The sequence below is a fragment of the Lithobates pipiens genome, unplaced genomic scaffold (assembly GCF_037356315.1).
Source record: "Lithobates pipiens isolate NorthernLeopardFrog02 unplaced genomic scaffold, aLitPip1_a1.2 Scaffold_8, whole genome shotgun sequence".
NCBI lineage: Eukaryota > Metazoa > Chordata > Amphibia > Anura > Ranidae > Lithobates > Lithobates pipiens.
In genome coordinates, this window is record NW_027507903.1 from 328,995,143 (window position 1) to 329,014,033 (window position 18,891).

Consider the following 18,891-nt stretch of genomic DNA (forward strand, 5'->3'; position numbering starts at 1 on the left):
ATTATGTTTATAGAAATTCACCTGACCCATTTCTTTACCCATTGGAAATTCAGCACTTTACAAAAAAAATGTTACATGTAGCTTCCAAGCAGTCTATTACCAGATTTTAATTTTAACTACTGCAAGGAACCAAACTCATGAACTGATCTACCCTTCTCTTCTGGTTGGTAGCCATTTACATAATGAAATCATTTAGCACTAGTTCTAGAGGAGTCTGCAGAGGTCTCAGACAAAAGGTAGACCAACACCTTCTATTTGTTAGGGGCTGCAAAACGTAAAAAATGTCATACATTATATATATATTATATATATATATATATATATATATATATATATATATATATATATATATATATATATATATATATATATATATATATATACACACACACACACACACACACACACACACACACACACACACACACACACACGGAAATCTTCTGGTCCTTAAGTGGTTAAAAAAATACTAATTGCAAAATTATATCCATTGTTTCTGTGCAGAGATATAGATATACACACACACACATATCTATTATATATAAAAATTACACACACACACACACACACACACACACACATATTTTAACAGAGACCCTACAGAAATAATGGTGATCATTGCAATTTATGTCACACAGTAGATGAGCAACAATTTTTCATATGCATTTTTTTCTGAGAAATAAAATAAATACACTAATGAATTTTAATCCAAAAAAATAAACATATATAACCCAATTTTTGGCAAAATATAAAGGATGATGTAAATAGATACCGAACATGCCAGTCTTTAAAATTACGCACACTCGTGGAATGGCGCCATACTTCGGTACTTAAAAAATCACCAAAGGCTACGCCTAGGAGAAAAAGAATAGCAGTATTTACATCTGCCAGAGCAAGAAGCGACGTCATGATGTGGCTTCCGGCCTCCTAGGGGTCACAGAGATGACTGGGGACCATCCAGTCGTCAACAAGCTCTATGGTAATCTGCCACCGCCAGATCTCATCTCCCTCTTCCAGATTACACGGGAGAGCTCAGAGAGTACAGAGCGGCATGCGGAGGCGCTATACCCCCTCCCGCTGCCTGTAACAGCAATCCAGCGGCTGAAGAGCCGCTAGGATGGCTTTTACATTAGAGGGAATCGGTAGGTGAAAACTAAGATATCTATGCCTGAAGCTGCAGGCATCATCCAGATATCACCACTTAAACCTAAGGACATCATATGGCATCCTACAGGCAGGAAGTGGATAAAGACCCAGTAAAATGCTTGCAGATTTGCCAGAAATGCTCACAACTTTCTTTTGTGGGCTGATAGCACACAGGATTTGTGTGCGGTGTCAACCCAGTTTAGTTATAATTTGCTTAAATGATAAGCTCACCTTTAAAAGAAATAAAAACCAAAAAATGAATGCACTTTTTTTTAGCAGGAAAAAAAGATTTTTTTTTGACAGATTACCTGTAAAAAAAAATTCTTGGAGTACATCAAGGGACACAGAGAAGTCATAATAACCAATTGAGTTATACGCCACCTATAGGTAAATGGGCACTGGCAAATCAATATAACACCTTCTACTCAGGAATGACCTCAGTTTTGTAGCAAGCAATACAAGAGGGGAGGGATCTCTGTTTCGTGATGTACTCCAAGAAACGGATTTTACAGGTAAACTGTAGAAAAAAAAATCCTATTTTCTTTATCGTACATTACGGGACACAAAGCAGCCATAATAACTAACTAGAACGTCCCTGAGCAATGCTTTTGAGGGGAGGGAACCCATTGTGACCAAAAAACACAATCAGAACAGGATCTATATTGCTGCTCGCAGTACACTGCGTCCAAATGCAACATTCACTTGATAAAACCTAGTGAATGTATGCACCGAAGACCAAGTAGCAGCCTTGCAAATCTGAGCCATCGATGCTTGACTAACTGCCCATGAAGCACTCACCCTCCTGGTAGAGAAGTGCCCTTACTGAAAAAGGTGGGGCCTTACCCCTTAATTCATACGCCTGAAAAATCATTTGGCAAATACATTGGGAAAAAGTAGAATTAGGTGCTGCCTGTCCCTTCTTGGGATCTTCGGGCAACGTAAACAGCATCAGTCTTCCGAATCTGAGCCAACATCTTCAGATAGATCCCAATAGCTCGTACTACATCAAGAGAATGAAATAATTTCTCCTCTGTAGGTTGTGGATTTGGAAAAATGGAAGGGAGAATGACATCCTGATTCAGATGAAAACGGGACACTACTTTAGGCGAAAATTACGGTTGTGGGTGCAAGATCAAAATATGGTTCTTTAAAGGACAAAGCTGACAATTCCAAAACCCTCCTGGCCGATGTCACTGCAACCAAGAAAACTAATTTTCTTGTCAAAAGCACCAGAGGAATCTGCTGAATAGGCTCAAAAGTTTGCCTTAAATTAACATGGGCACAGAGGTGGCCTGACAGGGGGAAGCACACAAATCATCCCCTGTACAAATGTTCATACTAAGGAGTGAGCAGCAATAGGCCTCTGAAAAAAAAAACTTGCCAAGGCCGAAATTTGACCTTTGAGTGTACTTAAAGCCAGATTAATTTCCACCCTTTTTGCGAAAATGCCAGAATTCTCCTGATGCCATCTCCTGGCCTCACTCCAGGCAATGTAGGATTTCCAGACTCTATAGTAGATACTCCTAGAGACTGGCTTCCTGGCATTTACCACGGTAGACAATACTGGCCCAGAGATGCCCCGATCTTTTAAAATCCTGGTTTCAATAGCCAAACCATTCAATTTAGAGACCGTAAAGCAGGATGGGATAATAGGCCCCGTGAGAGCAGATCTGGACGGTTTCCCACTGCCAATCTTACAATTTGTGCGTACCGAGTCCTCCTGGGCCAGGCTGGAGCTACAAGAAACCCCGGCTTTCTCTTTTCCCGGATACTGCACAGTAGCCTTGGCAACAGCCAGATTGGAGGGAAGGCATAGATCAGAGAGAACTGATCCCACGGAATTACTAAGGCATCTGCCCCTAATGCAAGCGGGGGCCTGGTTCTGGACACAAAACTGTCTAGTTTCCTGTTGAACCTGTACGCCAGCAGGCCCACATCTGGAACCCCCAGATGTGATCGACGGCAGATCAACTAAATGATTTCGGGACCACTCCCCTGGAAACAACTGCTGGTGACTCAAAGTTCGCCTGCCAATTTTCCACTCCCAGAATAAACACCACTGATAGGAATGGAACACATTTTTCTGTCCAGGTCAGTATGCGATCCACTTACTTCTGGGCTGTCCAACTCCTGGTGCCTTCCTGGTGATTGATATATGCCACAGCCGTGGCGTTGTCGAACTGGACCCTCACAGGACATCCCTGTAGTCTGGAAGTCTAGAAGTTTATGGCCAAGCGAGCTGCCCGAATCTCAAAAATGTTGATGGGCAAGCTCTTCTCCTTCCAGGATCACCCTCCTTGGACGGTGGCCTCCTCTGCCCCCCATCCAGAGAGACTGGTGTCTGTCCTCACCACCCTCCAGACAACAGGTAAAAAGGACTTTCCTTTTTCCAGATTCTTGACCATCATTCACCAACAGACTCGGTCAGCCAAAGAGACATGTGCAAATCCAGAGCCTGGACAGCCTTGTTCCAGAAAGAAAAAATGTTGTTCTGTAGTGGTCTAACCTAATGCACAGGCGAATGGAGGGATATTTTCTCCCCTTTATGATTTAGGCGAGGTTTTTCATAGCTCCGACCATCGGTGGTGGCAAAAAAAACCTTTGCCTTTACCCACCCAAGGTACTCTAGGCGCTGAACCAGCTGCTGGGCTGATTTTGACCAGTTCAGAACCCAACCCAGGCATTCCAAGAACTAAGCTGCCCGGGTTACATTCCGCCCCAAGTCTGGAACCGTTTCATCTATTAATAGATCGGGTATCCTGCAACCGATATTCCCTGAGCTCTTAGAATTGCCAACACCGGAGCCAGTACCTTTGTGAATACATGAGGTGCCGTGGCTAACTCAAAGGGTAGCGACACAAACTGAAAATGTTGGTTGCCTGCTGTGAACTGCAGAAACCTTTGATGGGATCTGCAGAGTGGCATATGCAGGTATGCATCCTTGATGTCTATGGAAGCCAAAAATTCCTTTTCATTCAAGGCGGCTACGACTGAACATATTAAAACCATCCGAAAAGAGCGAATGTCTAGAAACTGATTCAGAGCCCTTGAGATACAGAATATGCTTTACATTTCCATTCGGCTTTGGAACGATGAAAAGATTTGAGTAAAAGCCCCTGAACCTCTTGTTGGATGGGACCTCTGAAATCACTCCTTATGACCTTAGATCTATTGCCTGAAGAAACCAGAGAAACCGTAGAAATAACCCACTTGTCTCAGATCACTTTTTCCCAGGCGTCCAAGAACTTTAATAGCCTTCCCCCCCCCCGTGGGGTGCCCCTTCATAAGGAGTGTGTGGGACTGGAATTTAGGGGGCCTCTGCTCTGTGCCCAGAGCTTATTCTGCCCTTGCAGCTTTCCTCTAGACGCGGACAGCTGAGACCATCGAAACTGCCTGAAATGGGAAGTTCTGGGTACTGAAGCACTAGACACCTTAAAAGGAAGGTCGTCTGCTCCTTTTATTAACTGGTAGAAGCACACTTTTACCCCCGGAAATCTTCAGGATATATTTATACAGATCTTCTCCAAATAGCTGCTCCCCGTGAAACCAGCTAATGGCATCAGGGTATCAGCAGGGTAACTCTGCAGACCATTTTTTTTTTACCAAAGAATCCTGCTTATATGTACTGACAGAAGGGCAAACTGGGACACCTGCTGTAAGGAATCTTTAAGATCATCTAATGGGAAACATAAGGCACAAGGTAACGCTACCAATTCCTCAGCAGACACCCCCTGATCGGGGACACTCTTAGCTACCCGCTTAACCTGGTCTTTTAAACACGGACAGATACCTATAGCTGCCGCAGCAGACCCAGCAATAGCAAATGAAGCCTTTAATAAAGAAAGATGCCAATTTCTTATCTTCTGGATCTTTGAACACCTGAGCGTTATCTACAGGACAGGCAAGACTCTTATTCACAGAAGAAATGGCAGCGTCCAATGATGGCACACTTTATTTCTTTATAAAAATTTCCTCCATAGGATACAAAAGTGAAAACCTTTTAGGTGGAATAAAAAGCTCATCAGGGTGGGTGATCCCAGTCAGCATACACAATTTGCTCTAGAAACGGATGCAAGAGGAAGGCCTGCAAACTCTGAGGAGGAGGATAAAGAGAGCCTAAAGATTAAAAATGAAACCTCAGGGACCTCTACAGGCAGAAATTTAAATCCTGATTGGACCATCTCTGTGAGGGACTGGATTAACAGGTCTCTGGGATTGAGAGGCTGAAAACAGTTCTTCAGAACCTGACTCCTCAGAAGTGGAGTCAGCGGCCTGACCTTCCTCCTGGTCATTTACTGATACTTCCACATCTTCTACCCCATCCTGTTCCAATGCAGGTGGGGGCTCAGGTGAAAGGGGAACTACCCAGTTTCCTTCTACCTTGGGAAACAAACAGTCATACCTGCCATCTTTCCCTCCAGCCCAGATAAAGCTGATGCCAAGTTGTCCTTTGTGACGTAGGTTGAGGCAGAAGCATTAGCGGTCGCTACAATGCCTGACAACCATAATGGCTCAGACTGGCCAGTTGCCTCAGGTCTCTTAGGAGAGTTAAACACAGCAGATATGTGGCTAGAATTCTCCACTACTGATGGTGGCACACTCGCGTCCCTTCCTGCTGTGCCTCCTCCACTCCTCTTCCAGGAAGACATGCCTGAGAAAAAAAAAAAACAAAAAAAAAAAAAACGTGAGGTATCAAACCCCCCCCCCCCCCTTAAATACTGCACCCAGTCACTGCAGTACACAGCTCTTACAGGACCTGCAGTGCCCTGGTCCATCCACCCATAGTGACTCACATGCCCAGCTGACACCACTCTGTGTCCCTTCCAACCTGCTCACAGGAGCATAAGCCGGGAACACCTAAAGTATGCCCACTTACGCGTCTACTGCGCAATGCCTACCACGGGCATGCTCGTAGTGTCCCACACACGTCATGCGCGCTCGTTGCACCATTCCCGTGCAGGCAGGCTTGTGCACCCACTATAGCTGCATAAATAGCATCTGGAAAGAGCCACCAAAGGCACTGGAGTAGAAACTAGGTGTGCGGGCGAGGAGATCCAAGAGCCGCCCGCCTCCTGCTGGGTTTAACCAGGCTGGAAGCCTCCACATGAGAGCCCCTGCTGGATGTGCGACACTGTCCCCAAGTGGATATAGAAAACATGACACCTTGTCTCACACACAAAAGTAAGATGCTGTGCTTTTTTTTTTTTTTTACGGTTTGAGCAAGTGCAAAAGAGAAGAGTTTTAAAACACTTACCATACCGCTGCAGGACTCTGCTTAAAATGCGAGACTAGTGGCTAGGCTGAGCATGTGAGAGGAGGACGCTGTAGCACTGTGCTCCTGCCGACCATCAGCTGGCAATTAGTGAGGTATAGGGGAAGGATTCACCTGGCTTTCCACTGCTCCACAAGCTGGTTACTGGAGATTTATGTGTCTCTCCGTTTTTTTCACTGATAAGTTGCTGAACTGCTGATAACCCTGCTGATAACCCTGACCTAATTATCTTCCTCCTTCAATCCTTACCGGCCACGCTGTTAGAGGAAAAGTTTGTTTTGTCTGAAGTTTGCTGTGTTTGGCTTTTGCTAAGCTAATCTACTGACTACATTTCCCAGTGTGCATCTTGCATCCTGCAGCCTTATCTGGTTACAAGAGCAATGGGGAAGCGTCTGAAGGAGACTGGAACAAGTGGAACAGCAGGAGAGAAAAGTATACAAGAAAGTGCTGTTCAGCCCTCACTCCAGGCAGGGAAAAAGGATAGAGGAAAAGATGCAGCTGCAAGGCTGGAAGGGTTTGCTTGGAGTGTGAACCGGGACGCAAACAGAGTGCCTAATATGCCTGGTATGTCTAATCCATATAATATTTCTGATATAATAAAAGGCAAAGTGAGAGATGAAGTGGAGATGGAGGAGGTGATGAGGATGGAGAGAAATGAAAAGGGGAAGGCTGACTCATGTGAGATAATGGAGGGGGCGATACAAACAGAGCAGAGTGGAGCTGCTGGACGGATGGAAAGAGTAGAGAAAGAAGGGGGGAATGTTTCAGGTGTTGTTGCTCTGCCTGTCCAAGATGAGTTGGGGAGAGAACCAACAATTAAGGATGTGTTCCTGGCAGTACAAAATTGTAACTGTACCTTGACTTCACTATCTACTCAGTTTAACCATCTCAGGGAAGATGTGTCTATTATACGCCAGGATATGCAGAAAGTACGTGAGCGAACATCTGCAGTGGAGGGGCGGGTGGCTACTTTGGAGGAAGAGATGAGCCTAATGCAGAGGGACTTTAAGGAAATGGGTATGCAGTCGGGTCGCAATGCAAATCGCATGGATGACCTTGAGAACAGACTCAGAAGAAATAACGTGCGAATCCTTGGAATACCTGAACGCCTAGAAGGGGGGAAGCCAACGGAATTCATAGAGCAGTGGTTACTGGAAGTGTTTGACAAAAAAAACTTTACCCCTTTCTTCGCTGTGGAGAGAGCACACCGTATTCCTGCTAGACCCCCACCTCCGGGTAAATATCCAAGGCAGTTTATCCTAAAAATGCTTCATTACAGAGACAGAGACAAAATATTATCACTGGCTCGTATTAAGGGCACCATCGAAGTCAATGGGTCTAGAATTTATTTTTTTCCGGACTATTCTGCTGAGGTTCAAAAGCAAAGGGCTCAATTTAAAGATGTTAAAAGGCGACTTCGTGATATTCAAGTTCAATATTCCATGCTTTATCCTGCCAAATTAAGGATTATAGCTAGAGGAGAAACTTTTTTTTTTGATAATTCTAAGGCAGCGGCATCTTGGCTTGACAAAAATGAGCAACATATTTCATCGCTTGTTGACAGCACTGATGTTGTGCAAGGAAACTGAACTTTTTATGAATAAATTCAAAGTATAATGATTAAAAATATGATGAAAAATTAAAAATGTGTTAAAAATGCGATAGAAGGTGAAGAAATGCGACTGGGATTTGGAAAAGAACTTTTCTCTGTACTATATGGGGGAGGGGACAGAGACAAAAATGTTTTGTTTTCTAACCTTTAATCTCTTTTTTTTTTTTTTTTCTCTTCCTTGTCCCCAACCCTGCCCCTTCCTGCCCCTTCCTTTCCTTGTCCTTTCCTTGCGCCCACCTGAGGCATTTTTTTTTTTCTTTTTTTCTTCCTTCCCTTATCCCTCCCCTTTTATTTATGTATATATGTATGCATGTGTATATGTGTATGTGTATATATATATATATATATATATATATATATATATATATATATATATGTGTATATGTGTGTGTATATATATGTATATATATATATATATATATTTTTTTTTTTTTTAGGCAGGAGCCCCTGCTTTTGCTTTTGTACTTGCAATAGTACAAGAACTCCTCCTCATTAGGGCTCAAGCCTGGATGGATTTTTTCCTTCTCCCCTGTATACACCTTCCTGCGGGAAACAATGTTTTTTTTTATTTTTAATTTTTTTCTGTTTTTCTTGTTTTTTTTTTTTTTGTTTTTTTTATTTCTTTTTTGTTTTTTGTGTGTGTATGGGTGTATGTGTGTGTGTATGGGCGACAATTTACATGTTACTGCTTGATGCTGTTGTATTATTTTGTTTATGTCTATTACAGTACGATACGCTTAAGAGATCAACTGAATGTTGGGCTGGTCAGGTCTGTAACTCTTCAAATGGAGGAAGACCGTATAATGACTTACTGTTGTATGGTTTACCGTATTTTGGGGATCATGTGGACAATATGGGCACCATGTCATGTGTGTGTATATATAATTATTAATGGATAATAAGATCAAAATATGGTCATGGAATATTAGAGGGATTAAGAACCCTATTAAAAAGCGTGCTATGTTCAATAAACTGGTCCAGCATGACCCGTTGATTGTTTGCTTGCAGGAAACACATTTAACTAAAGATACTGTTAGCTTATTACAGAATAAAAAGTACACTACTCAATACCATTCAGTATATTCAGCTTACGCAAGAGGAACAAGTATATTAATTTCCTCAAAGGTCCAGTTTTCCTGCAAGCAAGCAAGGATAGATCCACAGGGTAGGTTTGTTTTGCTAGTATGTACACTGTTTTCTACGCAATGTATTTTGGGGTCTATTTATATCCCTCCTCCATATAACAGTGAAGTAATGCGACAGATAGGGATGATATTGGCTGATAATCCAGGGACCCCCATGTTTATTATGGGGGATTTTAATAATGTATGTAATCCCAGCATGGACAGATATCCAGCAGGCCCTAATGTGAATACTACATTCTACAATTATATTCAGGAGCTTGGACTGTATGACATATGGCGGCTTAGGAATCCATCTTCTAAAGAATATTCTTGTTGCTCTGGTACTTTTCAGACCCTATCAAGGTTAGATATGTTCTTGGGAACAGACTCAGCTATTGTTTGGGTTTCTGATGTTTATTATTTAACGAGAGATTTATCAGATCATTCACCGTTAGTAGTAACAGTAGATAAAATAAAGCCTAAAATTAGGTCTAACTGGAGAGTTCCTGCTTTCTGGTTTAAAGTTCCCCATCAGGGGGATGAAATGAGGTTGGCCTTAGTTGAATTTTTTCAAATTAATAATAACTCAACATCACCTCAGGTAGTATGGGACACCATGAAGGCATTTTTGAGAGGATTATTGGTTAAGGCCATAAGCGTCTACAAAAAAGCATGTAGAGAACGGGAATCGCTGTTAGCAGCAGAGGCGCAGCAGAAAGAAGTTCAGTATATTCAGAGTCCTACTACCTCTAATCGTAGGGTGTGGAAGGATGCACAATTATTATATAAACAAACTTCTATGAAAAAGGCTGCGCGGTCTGACTTTTTGTCTAGATGTCGCAGATTTGAAGAAGGGGAAAAATCAGGCAGAATGCTATCAGTAATAGCTAAATCCCAAGAAGATAGTAAAATTATTTCTGCTATTCGTACAGTGGAGGGAGATATTACTTATGACCAGAAGGAAATAATGCGATCCTTTGTTCATTTTTATAGTAATTTATATCAAAATAAAGTTAATTGTTCCGAGACAAGACTTAGAGAGTTTTTAGAACCTTTAAAACTCCCCTCTCTTTCTGAAAATGATAAACAAGAACTGGGTGCTCCTCTGACATTGGAGGAATTGATTAAGGCAGTGGAAGAAAGTCCAAATGATAAAGCCCCGGGTATTGATGGGTTACCCTCAGAAGTATATAAACAATATGGTGAGGTTTTGCTTCCAGAATTATTGAAGGTCCTTAACCAGGCTTTGGAATCATTCAGGCTTCCTGAATCTATGAGGGATGCTTGTATTATTGTATTAGCAAAGCCGGGAAAGGACCCTTTGGCTCCGGAATCCTACCGCCCGATATCATTGTTGAACTCGGACGCTAAGATTTTAGCCAGGGTCCTGGCTAAAAGACTAAGTAGACATATGCAGGGATTGATTCATCGTGACCAATGTGGCTTTATCCCAACAAGGTCTACAGCTATTAATATAAGGAGGCTTTATTTGAATATGCAAATACCAACTGATAATATTGGGACAAGAGCGATTTTGTCACTCGACGCTGCGAAAGCTTTCGACAGTGTCGAGTGGACATATCTGTGGGAGGTGTTGGGTTTGTTTGGCCTGGGGGACAAGTTTATAAGGTGGATCAGGATGCTGTATGCCACTCCGAGGGCATGTATGCAAATAAATGGCACGGTTTCAGAATTTTTCCCATTATACAGAGGAACAAGACAGGGGTGTCCCCTGTCTCCTTTACTATTCGCACTGGCCCTTGAACCACTGGCCGAGGCCGTTCGACAGGCAGAATCTATTTGCGGATTTATTAGAGGAACGAGGATTGAAAAAATCTCCTTGTATGCTGATGATGCATTACTGTTTCTTGGGGATACAGAAGGTTCTTTAAGCTCCTTAATGTCACTAATAAAACAATTTGGATCGTTTTCTGGTTACATTATTAATTGGGATAAATCCGTACTACTTCCCTTAGACAATCCTAGTCTGTCCAGGTTAAAAGAGGCCTCTCAAGTTAAAATAGTGTCATCATTTAAATACTTGGGAATAATTATAAACTCTAGAATAGAAAACTATTTAATGGATAACTTGTCACCTATTCTCAATAAATTTCAACTTAAGAGCATGGCGTGGACCAAATTGCCATTATCGGTGGTAGGCCGTGCAAATCTCATAAAAATGATCTGGACCCCTCAATTGTTATATATACTCCATAATTCACCGATATGGATAACTTTAAAATGGTTCAAAAAAACAGAATCAATATTTCGTAGGCTATTGTGGAAAGGAAAAACCCAGAGAATTAAGTTATCAATTCTCCAGAGGGCAAGGGATTGGGGTGGATTAGCGGTACCACAGCCAAGACTCTACTTCATAGCCTCCCAGCTTCAGCATTTTGCAGGCTGGGGGGAAAGTAATTGGGAAGACCCCATACAGGTTTTACTGTTAAATAACAGTTTTCGATATAATCTTGTGGCTCAGTTGGAATCCGGAGCCCTGGGTAACACCGGTAGGGGTCTAACAACGACACTTATGAATAGAGTCTGGAAGGAAATAAGGAGTATAATGAAATTTGAAGGAGTCTCAAAATACTCCCCGCTTTGGGGGAATAAGCAATACAAAGAACTATATAAATTGGAGGGATTCGAAAGCTGGCACTCTAAGGGGCTTCAATATATAGAACAGATGTTTACACATAACGTTCTGCGCTCCTTTCAGGACCTGCAAGAATCCTTTCAACTGCCTTCTAGTCACTTCTATAAATATTTACAATTACGGCATGCGATTCAAACTCAGTTTAGAAGGGAAAAGATAGTGATAAAACCTACCCCACTTATAACATCATTAGCAAGGGGGGAGGAAAAAAAGGGCTTGATCTCGTCTTTATATGGTCAATTGATGAGACTATATCAGGATAAAGTTGTCAGCCCGGGTAGAACAGGCTGGGAGAGAGACATAGGGGACATCTCAGATGAAAACTGGCAAATTATTTTGAGAAGGGTACCCCTAGTATCATTATCACCGGCTCATTGCCTGACGCAACTATTTATAATATATAGGGTATATAGAACACCAGTTAAATTATTTAAGTGGGGCAGACGCGATTCTCCAGAGTGTCCTAGATGTCAAAAGTCTCCAGCGGATTTAATACACATGATGTGGAATTGTCCAAAAGTGGCTAGATATTGGCGAGAGGTGGTTAATACAATCAATGCTACATGTAATACGCATATCGACAGGACCCCTATGACATGTCTACTAGGATATTTGGACGAGGAAGGTTTCTTTCCCAGGGAGGTGATGATATTAGTTACCAGACTATTGTTTATTGCACGTAAGTTAATTGCTCTAAGGTGGATATCTTCGAATGCACCTTTACTTGAGGACTGGCGTCTTCAGGTAAATGAAAACATCTTGAAAGAACAACAAATTGGTTGCAATAGGGGAGAATCCAACAACTGGATTAAAATATGGAAACAATGGATATCGGATCCACGGGTAGCTCCACCCTCATTGGTAATGGGGGAGTCTGTATTGAGTGGTTAGTATAGTTTTTCTTTTTCTGTTTGAGTGGGACAGTAAAAGCAGTATTCAAAGGAAGATGTGGGTATAAACATTCTCCTCCTTTGTCAGCTTGTGATTTATAACTCACTATGGAAACTACGCTATGGATTTTTCGCCCGGAGAGTGCGTGTGTTTTTTATATTTTTTTATTTATTTATTTATTTTTATTTTTTTTGTTTTTTTTTTGTGTTTATGTCTGTGTGTATGTTTGTAAATACTTGTGTCTAAAGGATGGTTAGGTAGTATATATGATAGTGGCAAGTAAGAATAAGAGAAAAATATAAAAAGTTGTTTTGCACGGATCAATTGAAATAAATAGGAAAACGAGAATATGATGTATTAGCGGTATAAGGAAACAAAACTGTAAAATATAAAACTGATATTGTAACTTGGTCTGTTATAACTTGTAATATGTCAAATAAAGAAATAAACAATAAAATGCGAGACTCCAATTTTCCCCCCTCACAGCGGGGTTCTGTCTCTTGGACCTTCAATGACCGAGTCCCCTTGAATTTGGGGCCACTCCCTTGGACCTGTAGAGCACCCTGCCGGATCTCCTTTGGAGTTTTTCTTACCAAGGGTCCAGTGCCCAAAGGGTCACATCACAGGCAACACCTTCTCAGGAGAGAGGTCTGCTCTGCTAAGAGTCTAGCAAAGAGCTGAGGCACGCTGGAAGTGGGAAGAGTTATACTGGGCTGTCCTTGCAGCTCGTTTGCCAGCATCCATTTTCCTGAAGACAGCAGCACAACTATGTACTGGAATACTTCTCCTGTGTCTCGTAACGTAGGATTATGTAATGTTAACAGTTTAATGTCCATTGTTTGAGCACACATGCCCTTTAAGCTCAATATTTACTTTATTTTCCCAGAAAAACAGCAAAATCTGAAATTATGAAATGTGAGAATTTGCTACTTTTTTTTTTTTTTACAGCTCCCATTGTGCATTTCTATCTGCTACAAAAAGTACCTGTTTCCTCTCTTTAGGGTTCAGAAGTAAATAACGAGGATCAAACACAATCTTGTGGAGCTCCTTTTCCCAGGTTGAAAACGCTGACACCTTTAAGGAAATAAAGACAAGGCAATATAAGCAGAAAATTAGCTGTGGTTTGTACAATAATTGAACACTATACGCTTCTTAGTAGTTAGCTTGCATGACATCTGTATAAAGGAGGACAGAGCAGAAAGCAGCGTTCAGATTTTCATCACTAATGGATGATGATCAGTGGGAGGCTAGACTGGCAAATTTTCAACACTAATTGGCTTTGAACAGGTCTCAATAATTACGCAGAGGCAACACACAGCTAATAACTCATTAAAATAGCCACTACTGAGCGACATTTAGAAGGCACTTCAAAAGCAATCCTTGAAGTTGAAATAATATGCCTGGCAGAGGCTGTAAAAACATAACCCTTTCATTACCTAAAAAGCCAACACTGTGAAACTATTCAATCCAGGTCCTGCCCAGCTGGAAGCTAAAAAGGTACATTTACACTACAAACACTTGCCAAAACCTGCTTTCAGGACTAAAGCCAATTAATCCCTTTATAGTACTTTGAGGTCTGTGCACAGCCACCATTACCATTTTTAAATGTAATATGGATGTCTTAGCGAAAACTCCCAGGCTAGAACAGAAGGCGAGTGAACCTCTTGACCCCAAGAACTCTTCTGACCTACCAAATTAAATCTTTAGTTGGAGGAAAATATAAAATGACGAATGCTCATAAACCTATTTCTACCAAATCTTGCATTACTGAGGGCCTAGTAGAAAAGAAAGCAGCAAGTATGAACAATTGAAATTTCATTTAAGTTTTGTCTAAAGCATAAAAGTGTATGGAAACCAAAAAATAAAAATATACTGCAGCCAATCAGCCCCTAGATGTAGAATCAATTTCCTTTTTTCTTCCCCCATTTATTCTCACGCGATTATTCTGACAGTAATACAAGTCTTGTCCTAAAGCTGACTTCCTGCATCTGTGAAGTGGCAGCACTGTCAACCTAGGACTGGACTACATAACACCTACCCCTCTAGTCATCTCCTTAAAGAGGAAGTAAACCCCTTCAAACCACTTTGACCTACAGGTAAGCCTAGATTAAGGCTTACCTGTAGGTCCAAGCAATATCTCCTAAACCTATATGGTTTAGGAGATATTTGCCCGAAAATGGGCACCGCTGTCTACGGCGCATGCGCTGTAGACAGCGGCGCGCAGGCGCACTAAATGCGGCAAGTCCAAGAATGGATTTGCCTAATTTGTCGACTCCCGTGCGCATGCGCGGGAGTGACGTCATCGCGGCTTCGCCGAATGGCAGCGGCGGAGCTGCGAGACGCGACTCCCGTGCGCATGCGCGGGAGTGATGTCATCGCGGCTTCGCCGCTGTCATTGGTCGGAGCTGCGAGACGCCACCAGCAAGATGGATGCGGCGGACTACAGGGATCAGCGGCGACTTCGCTGGCTCCTGTGTCAGGTAAGTGACACATAATGAGCTACTATGCGATGCATAGTAGTCCATTATGCTTTACCTTTGCAGGGAAAAAAAGAGGAAGTAAACCCATCAGGGTTTACTTCCTCTTTAACTTGTGGTGGAGAAGTGTCTTGTAGTCCACAAAATATAGCTAGGGAAGCTGAGAACATTGGTTGATATCAGTTTAGCGCACAGAAAATTACAAGAATGCTAGAATTCAGACAACAGGTATTTTTTTTTTTTTTAACTTGCAAAAAATTAGCCTGGCCTGAAAAATGAAAAACAAATGCAACCACAACATCTGAAGCTGCAATACACTGCAATTCTGCACATGGACTTAGGCATTCTTTAACCACTTCAGGCCCAGAGGAATTTACCCCCTTCCCGACCAGAGCACTTTTTGCGATTCGGCACTGCGTCGCTTTAACTGACAATTACAAGGTCGTGCAACATGGCTCCCAAACAAAATTGACATCCTTTTTCCCACAAATAGAGCTTTCTTTCGGTTGTATTTGATCACCTCTGCGTTTTTTATTTTTTGTGCTATAAAGAAAAAAGTAGCGACAATTTTGAAAAAGAAAAAACATTTTTTTTTACTTTAATACAAAAAACCCCCAAAAAAAAAAAAAAATTTTTTTTTCCTCAGTTTAGGCCGATACGTATTCTACATATTTTTCGGGGAAAAAAAAAAAATCACAATAAGTGAGTTATTGGTTTGCGCAAAAGTTATAGCGTCTACAACATAGGGGATAGTTTTATGGAATTTTTATTGATAATTTCATTTTTTTTTTTTATTACCAAATATGGTGGCGATCAGCGATTTTCATCGTGACTGCAACATTATGACGGACACATCGGACAATTTTGACACCTTTTTCGGACCATTGGCATTAATACAGTGATCAAGGCTAAAAAAAAAAAAAAATTGCATCGCTTACTCTAAAAATGTCACTGGCAGTGAAGGGGTTAACCACTAGGTGGCATTGTAGGGGTTAAGTGTGGCCTAGGGAGTGATTGTAACTTGGGGGGGGGGGGACAGGTGCTGTGTGTGAGACGTCACTGATCAGCACTCCCGATTACATGGAGAGCTGATCAGTGAGTGTCACTAGGCATTACAGGGAGATGCAAATGTAAAACAAGCATCTCCCTGTTCTTCCTCACCGTGAGGCGATTGTTTGTATCCCCGCGGACATCGGGTCCGCAGGACCTGCGATCACGGAGCTCATGGCGCACGTGCGCCATCTCTTGTACTACTTGGCTGTGAAGCCAGTTCCCGACTGTGCTTCCTAAATTGATCTAGCAGCAGAGGAAGGAGGAGGGGGGCGAACTACCAAGAGACTGGTCCATCTCCCGGAAGTAGAGAATGGTACTTGGTAAACAGGTACCCCTTCCACCCTCCACCCTCAAAAAGGTGCCAAATGTGGCATCGGAGGAGATGGATAAGCGAAACTCCACTTTAAAAGATGAATTTCAGGTATGCATATTTTTACATATAGTTGCATTGGTCCAACTTGGCTGATCCCCCTAGAAACTGGAAATCACTGTACTACATTGATTATTAAAAAAGGATTTATATATATCACCAACAGTTTTCGCAGTGCTTAACATGAAGGCAGACAGTACAGTTAAAATACAATTCAACACCGAAGGAATCAGAGGGCCTTGAACTCCACTAGTATGTGGGTCCTGTGCCGTTCTGCATTATGAACACAGTAGGTTGCTCAATCAGCATGGGCACCATTCAGAGTAGGGATGCACTAATACACGTTTTTTACTGGCGAGTACGAGTATCAATACTTGTACTCAAGTACTCGCCTATACCAATTACTGATACTTTTTTTTACTGATACCATGCCAAATATATCAGTTTGGTTTTTATGTTACAAGTGTCTGAGTAATTTATGTACATGTAATTGATGAACATGTAATTTATGAACAGTTTCTTTTTTATAACTCGTTGCCAACAAGTGTGGCCTCAGAGATGGGCTTTCTTCAATGGGGGTCACATTTTTGAGGACCTGCGCTTGTTCTTGGAGCGTTTCCCGATTAGTGCGCTCCTAGACAAGGAACAAAGTCTTGTACTAACGACTGGAAGCTGGAGGGACCAGCAAACGGATCACATGATCCTTGTGATAGCCTATCACTGTTATTAGGAGCTGTAGAACCAACCCCTGTGCTTTTTCACCTCTTGAATGGAGAAAAAGCCACATTGTATCTTTCTCTTTGCTAGAGGAAAAATAGGATTTTTGCACTCACCGTAAAATCCTTTTCTCTGTAATTCACCGCCCGACAGCTCCTCTCTGTAACCAAATGGGTTGTTAGCCCTATAACTGGAGATACTAGGCAAGTTGTAATACAACACTTCAGAACTTTTAGTTCCGCCCATGGGGGTCCCTAGGCTCCAACCCACAGCCTGCTCAGGCAGTACGTCAGCAAGCAGTATAACGTAAAGAGAAAAGGGAGGAGCGGGTGCTTTGTCGGTCGGTGAATTACAGAGAAAAGGATTTTACAGTGAGTACAAAAATCCTATTTTCTCTTATATTCACCAACCGACACAGCTCCTCTCTGTAACCAAATGGGACGTCCCCAAGCAGTGCCAAACGAGGGGTGGGAAAAACAGCAGAAAAACTTCATCCACCATGGCAAGTGGGAACTAGTGAAACTAAACCCACAAAAAACAGCAGTGTGTGGAAAACACCACCATATATAACAGAGTATCCTCAACAGGAGGGATCCCCAAGATCGCAACCATATGCGGAAGTAATGCAACAGTGCATTAACCTAACAGAACTGCGTTTTTTATCGAAAAACCAGGAAAAAATACAGATTGCATATTCATTATTTCCAAATCTTTGCGACCAAAACAGGCATCAGCCGATGCACTGACGTCTACCTTGTAGAACTTGGTAAACATAAGGACAGGCGACCAGGTCGCGGCCTTACACACCTGAGCGACCGACACTTGGTGTCGGAAGGCCCAAGACGTTCCGATTGCCCTTGTAGAGTGGGCCGTGACTGGAAAGGGGGGCACCTGCCCGTTCAAGGCGTAGGCTTGTACTACAATCTGTCTGATCCACCTGGAAATGGTGGCTGACGAGACCGCCATACCCTTCTTTGGACCAGCCACCGAAACAAACAGTGAGTCTGACTTCCAAAAGGGAGCCGTGACAGACAAATACACCTTCAGAGGCCTAACTACGTCAAGAGCGTGAAGAGCCACCTCTTTGGCTTCGGCTTAGGACACAACAATGGTAATACAATGTCCTCATTGATATGAAAAGCCGAGACCACCTTCGGTAGAAAGGACAGTTGTGGACGCAACACCACCTTATCCCTGTGGATGACCCGATAAGGCGACTTGCAAGACAAGGCTGCTAGTTCTGAAAACCTCCTGGCCAATGTGATGGCCACTAGAAAGACCACTTTCTGGGAAAGAGTCAACAGGGGAATCTCCCTGATGTTTTCAAACTGCGGGTTTTGAAGCGCCGACAACACCAGGTTCAAATCCCATGGGGGTAACGGTGGACGCACCGGAGGGACTAAATGTCGTACCCCCTGAACGAAGATACGCACTAAGGAGTGCGATGCCAGGGGTTGTTGAAAAAAATAAATAAATAAATAAAAAAAAAAAAAGACAGCCACAGCTGAAATTTGCCCTTTGATGGCGCTTAATGCCAATCTCTGGTCAACTACTTGCTGGAGAAACAGCAGGA

The 18,891-nt window shown here is 42.4% G+C and overlaps 1 protein-coding gene across 6 annotated transcripts in view; it reads right to left on the minus strand.

The window, feature by feature from the left end:
* TCERG1 (transcription elongation regulator 1) overlaps positions 1 to 18,891 on the minus strand; it is a 136,965-nt gene that overhangs the window by 46,586 nt on the left and 71,488 nt on the right. For all 6 annotated transcript variants that reach the window (XM_077472999.1, XM_077472998.1, XM_077472997.1 and 3 more), the window contains one exon: positions 13,686 to 13,775. In XM_077472999.1, coding sequence (XP_077329125.1) covers positions 13,686 to 13,775 — 90 coding nt within the window. The remainder of the gene's footprint in view (positions 1 to 13,685; positions 13,776 to 18,891) is intronic.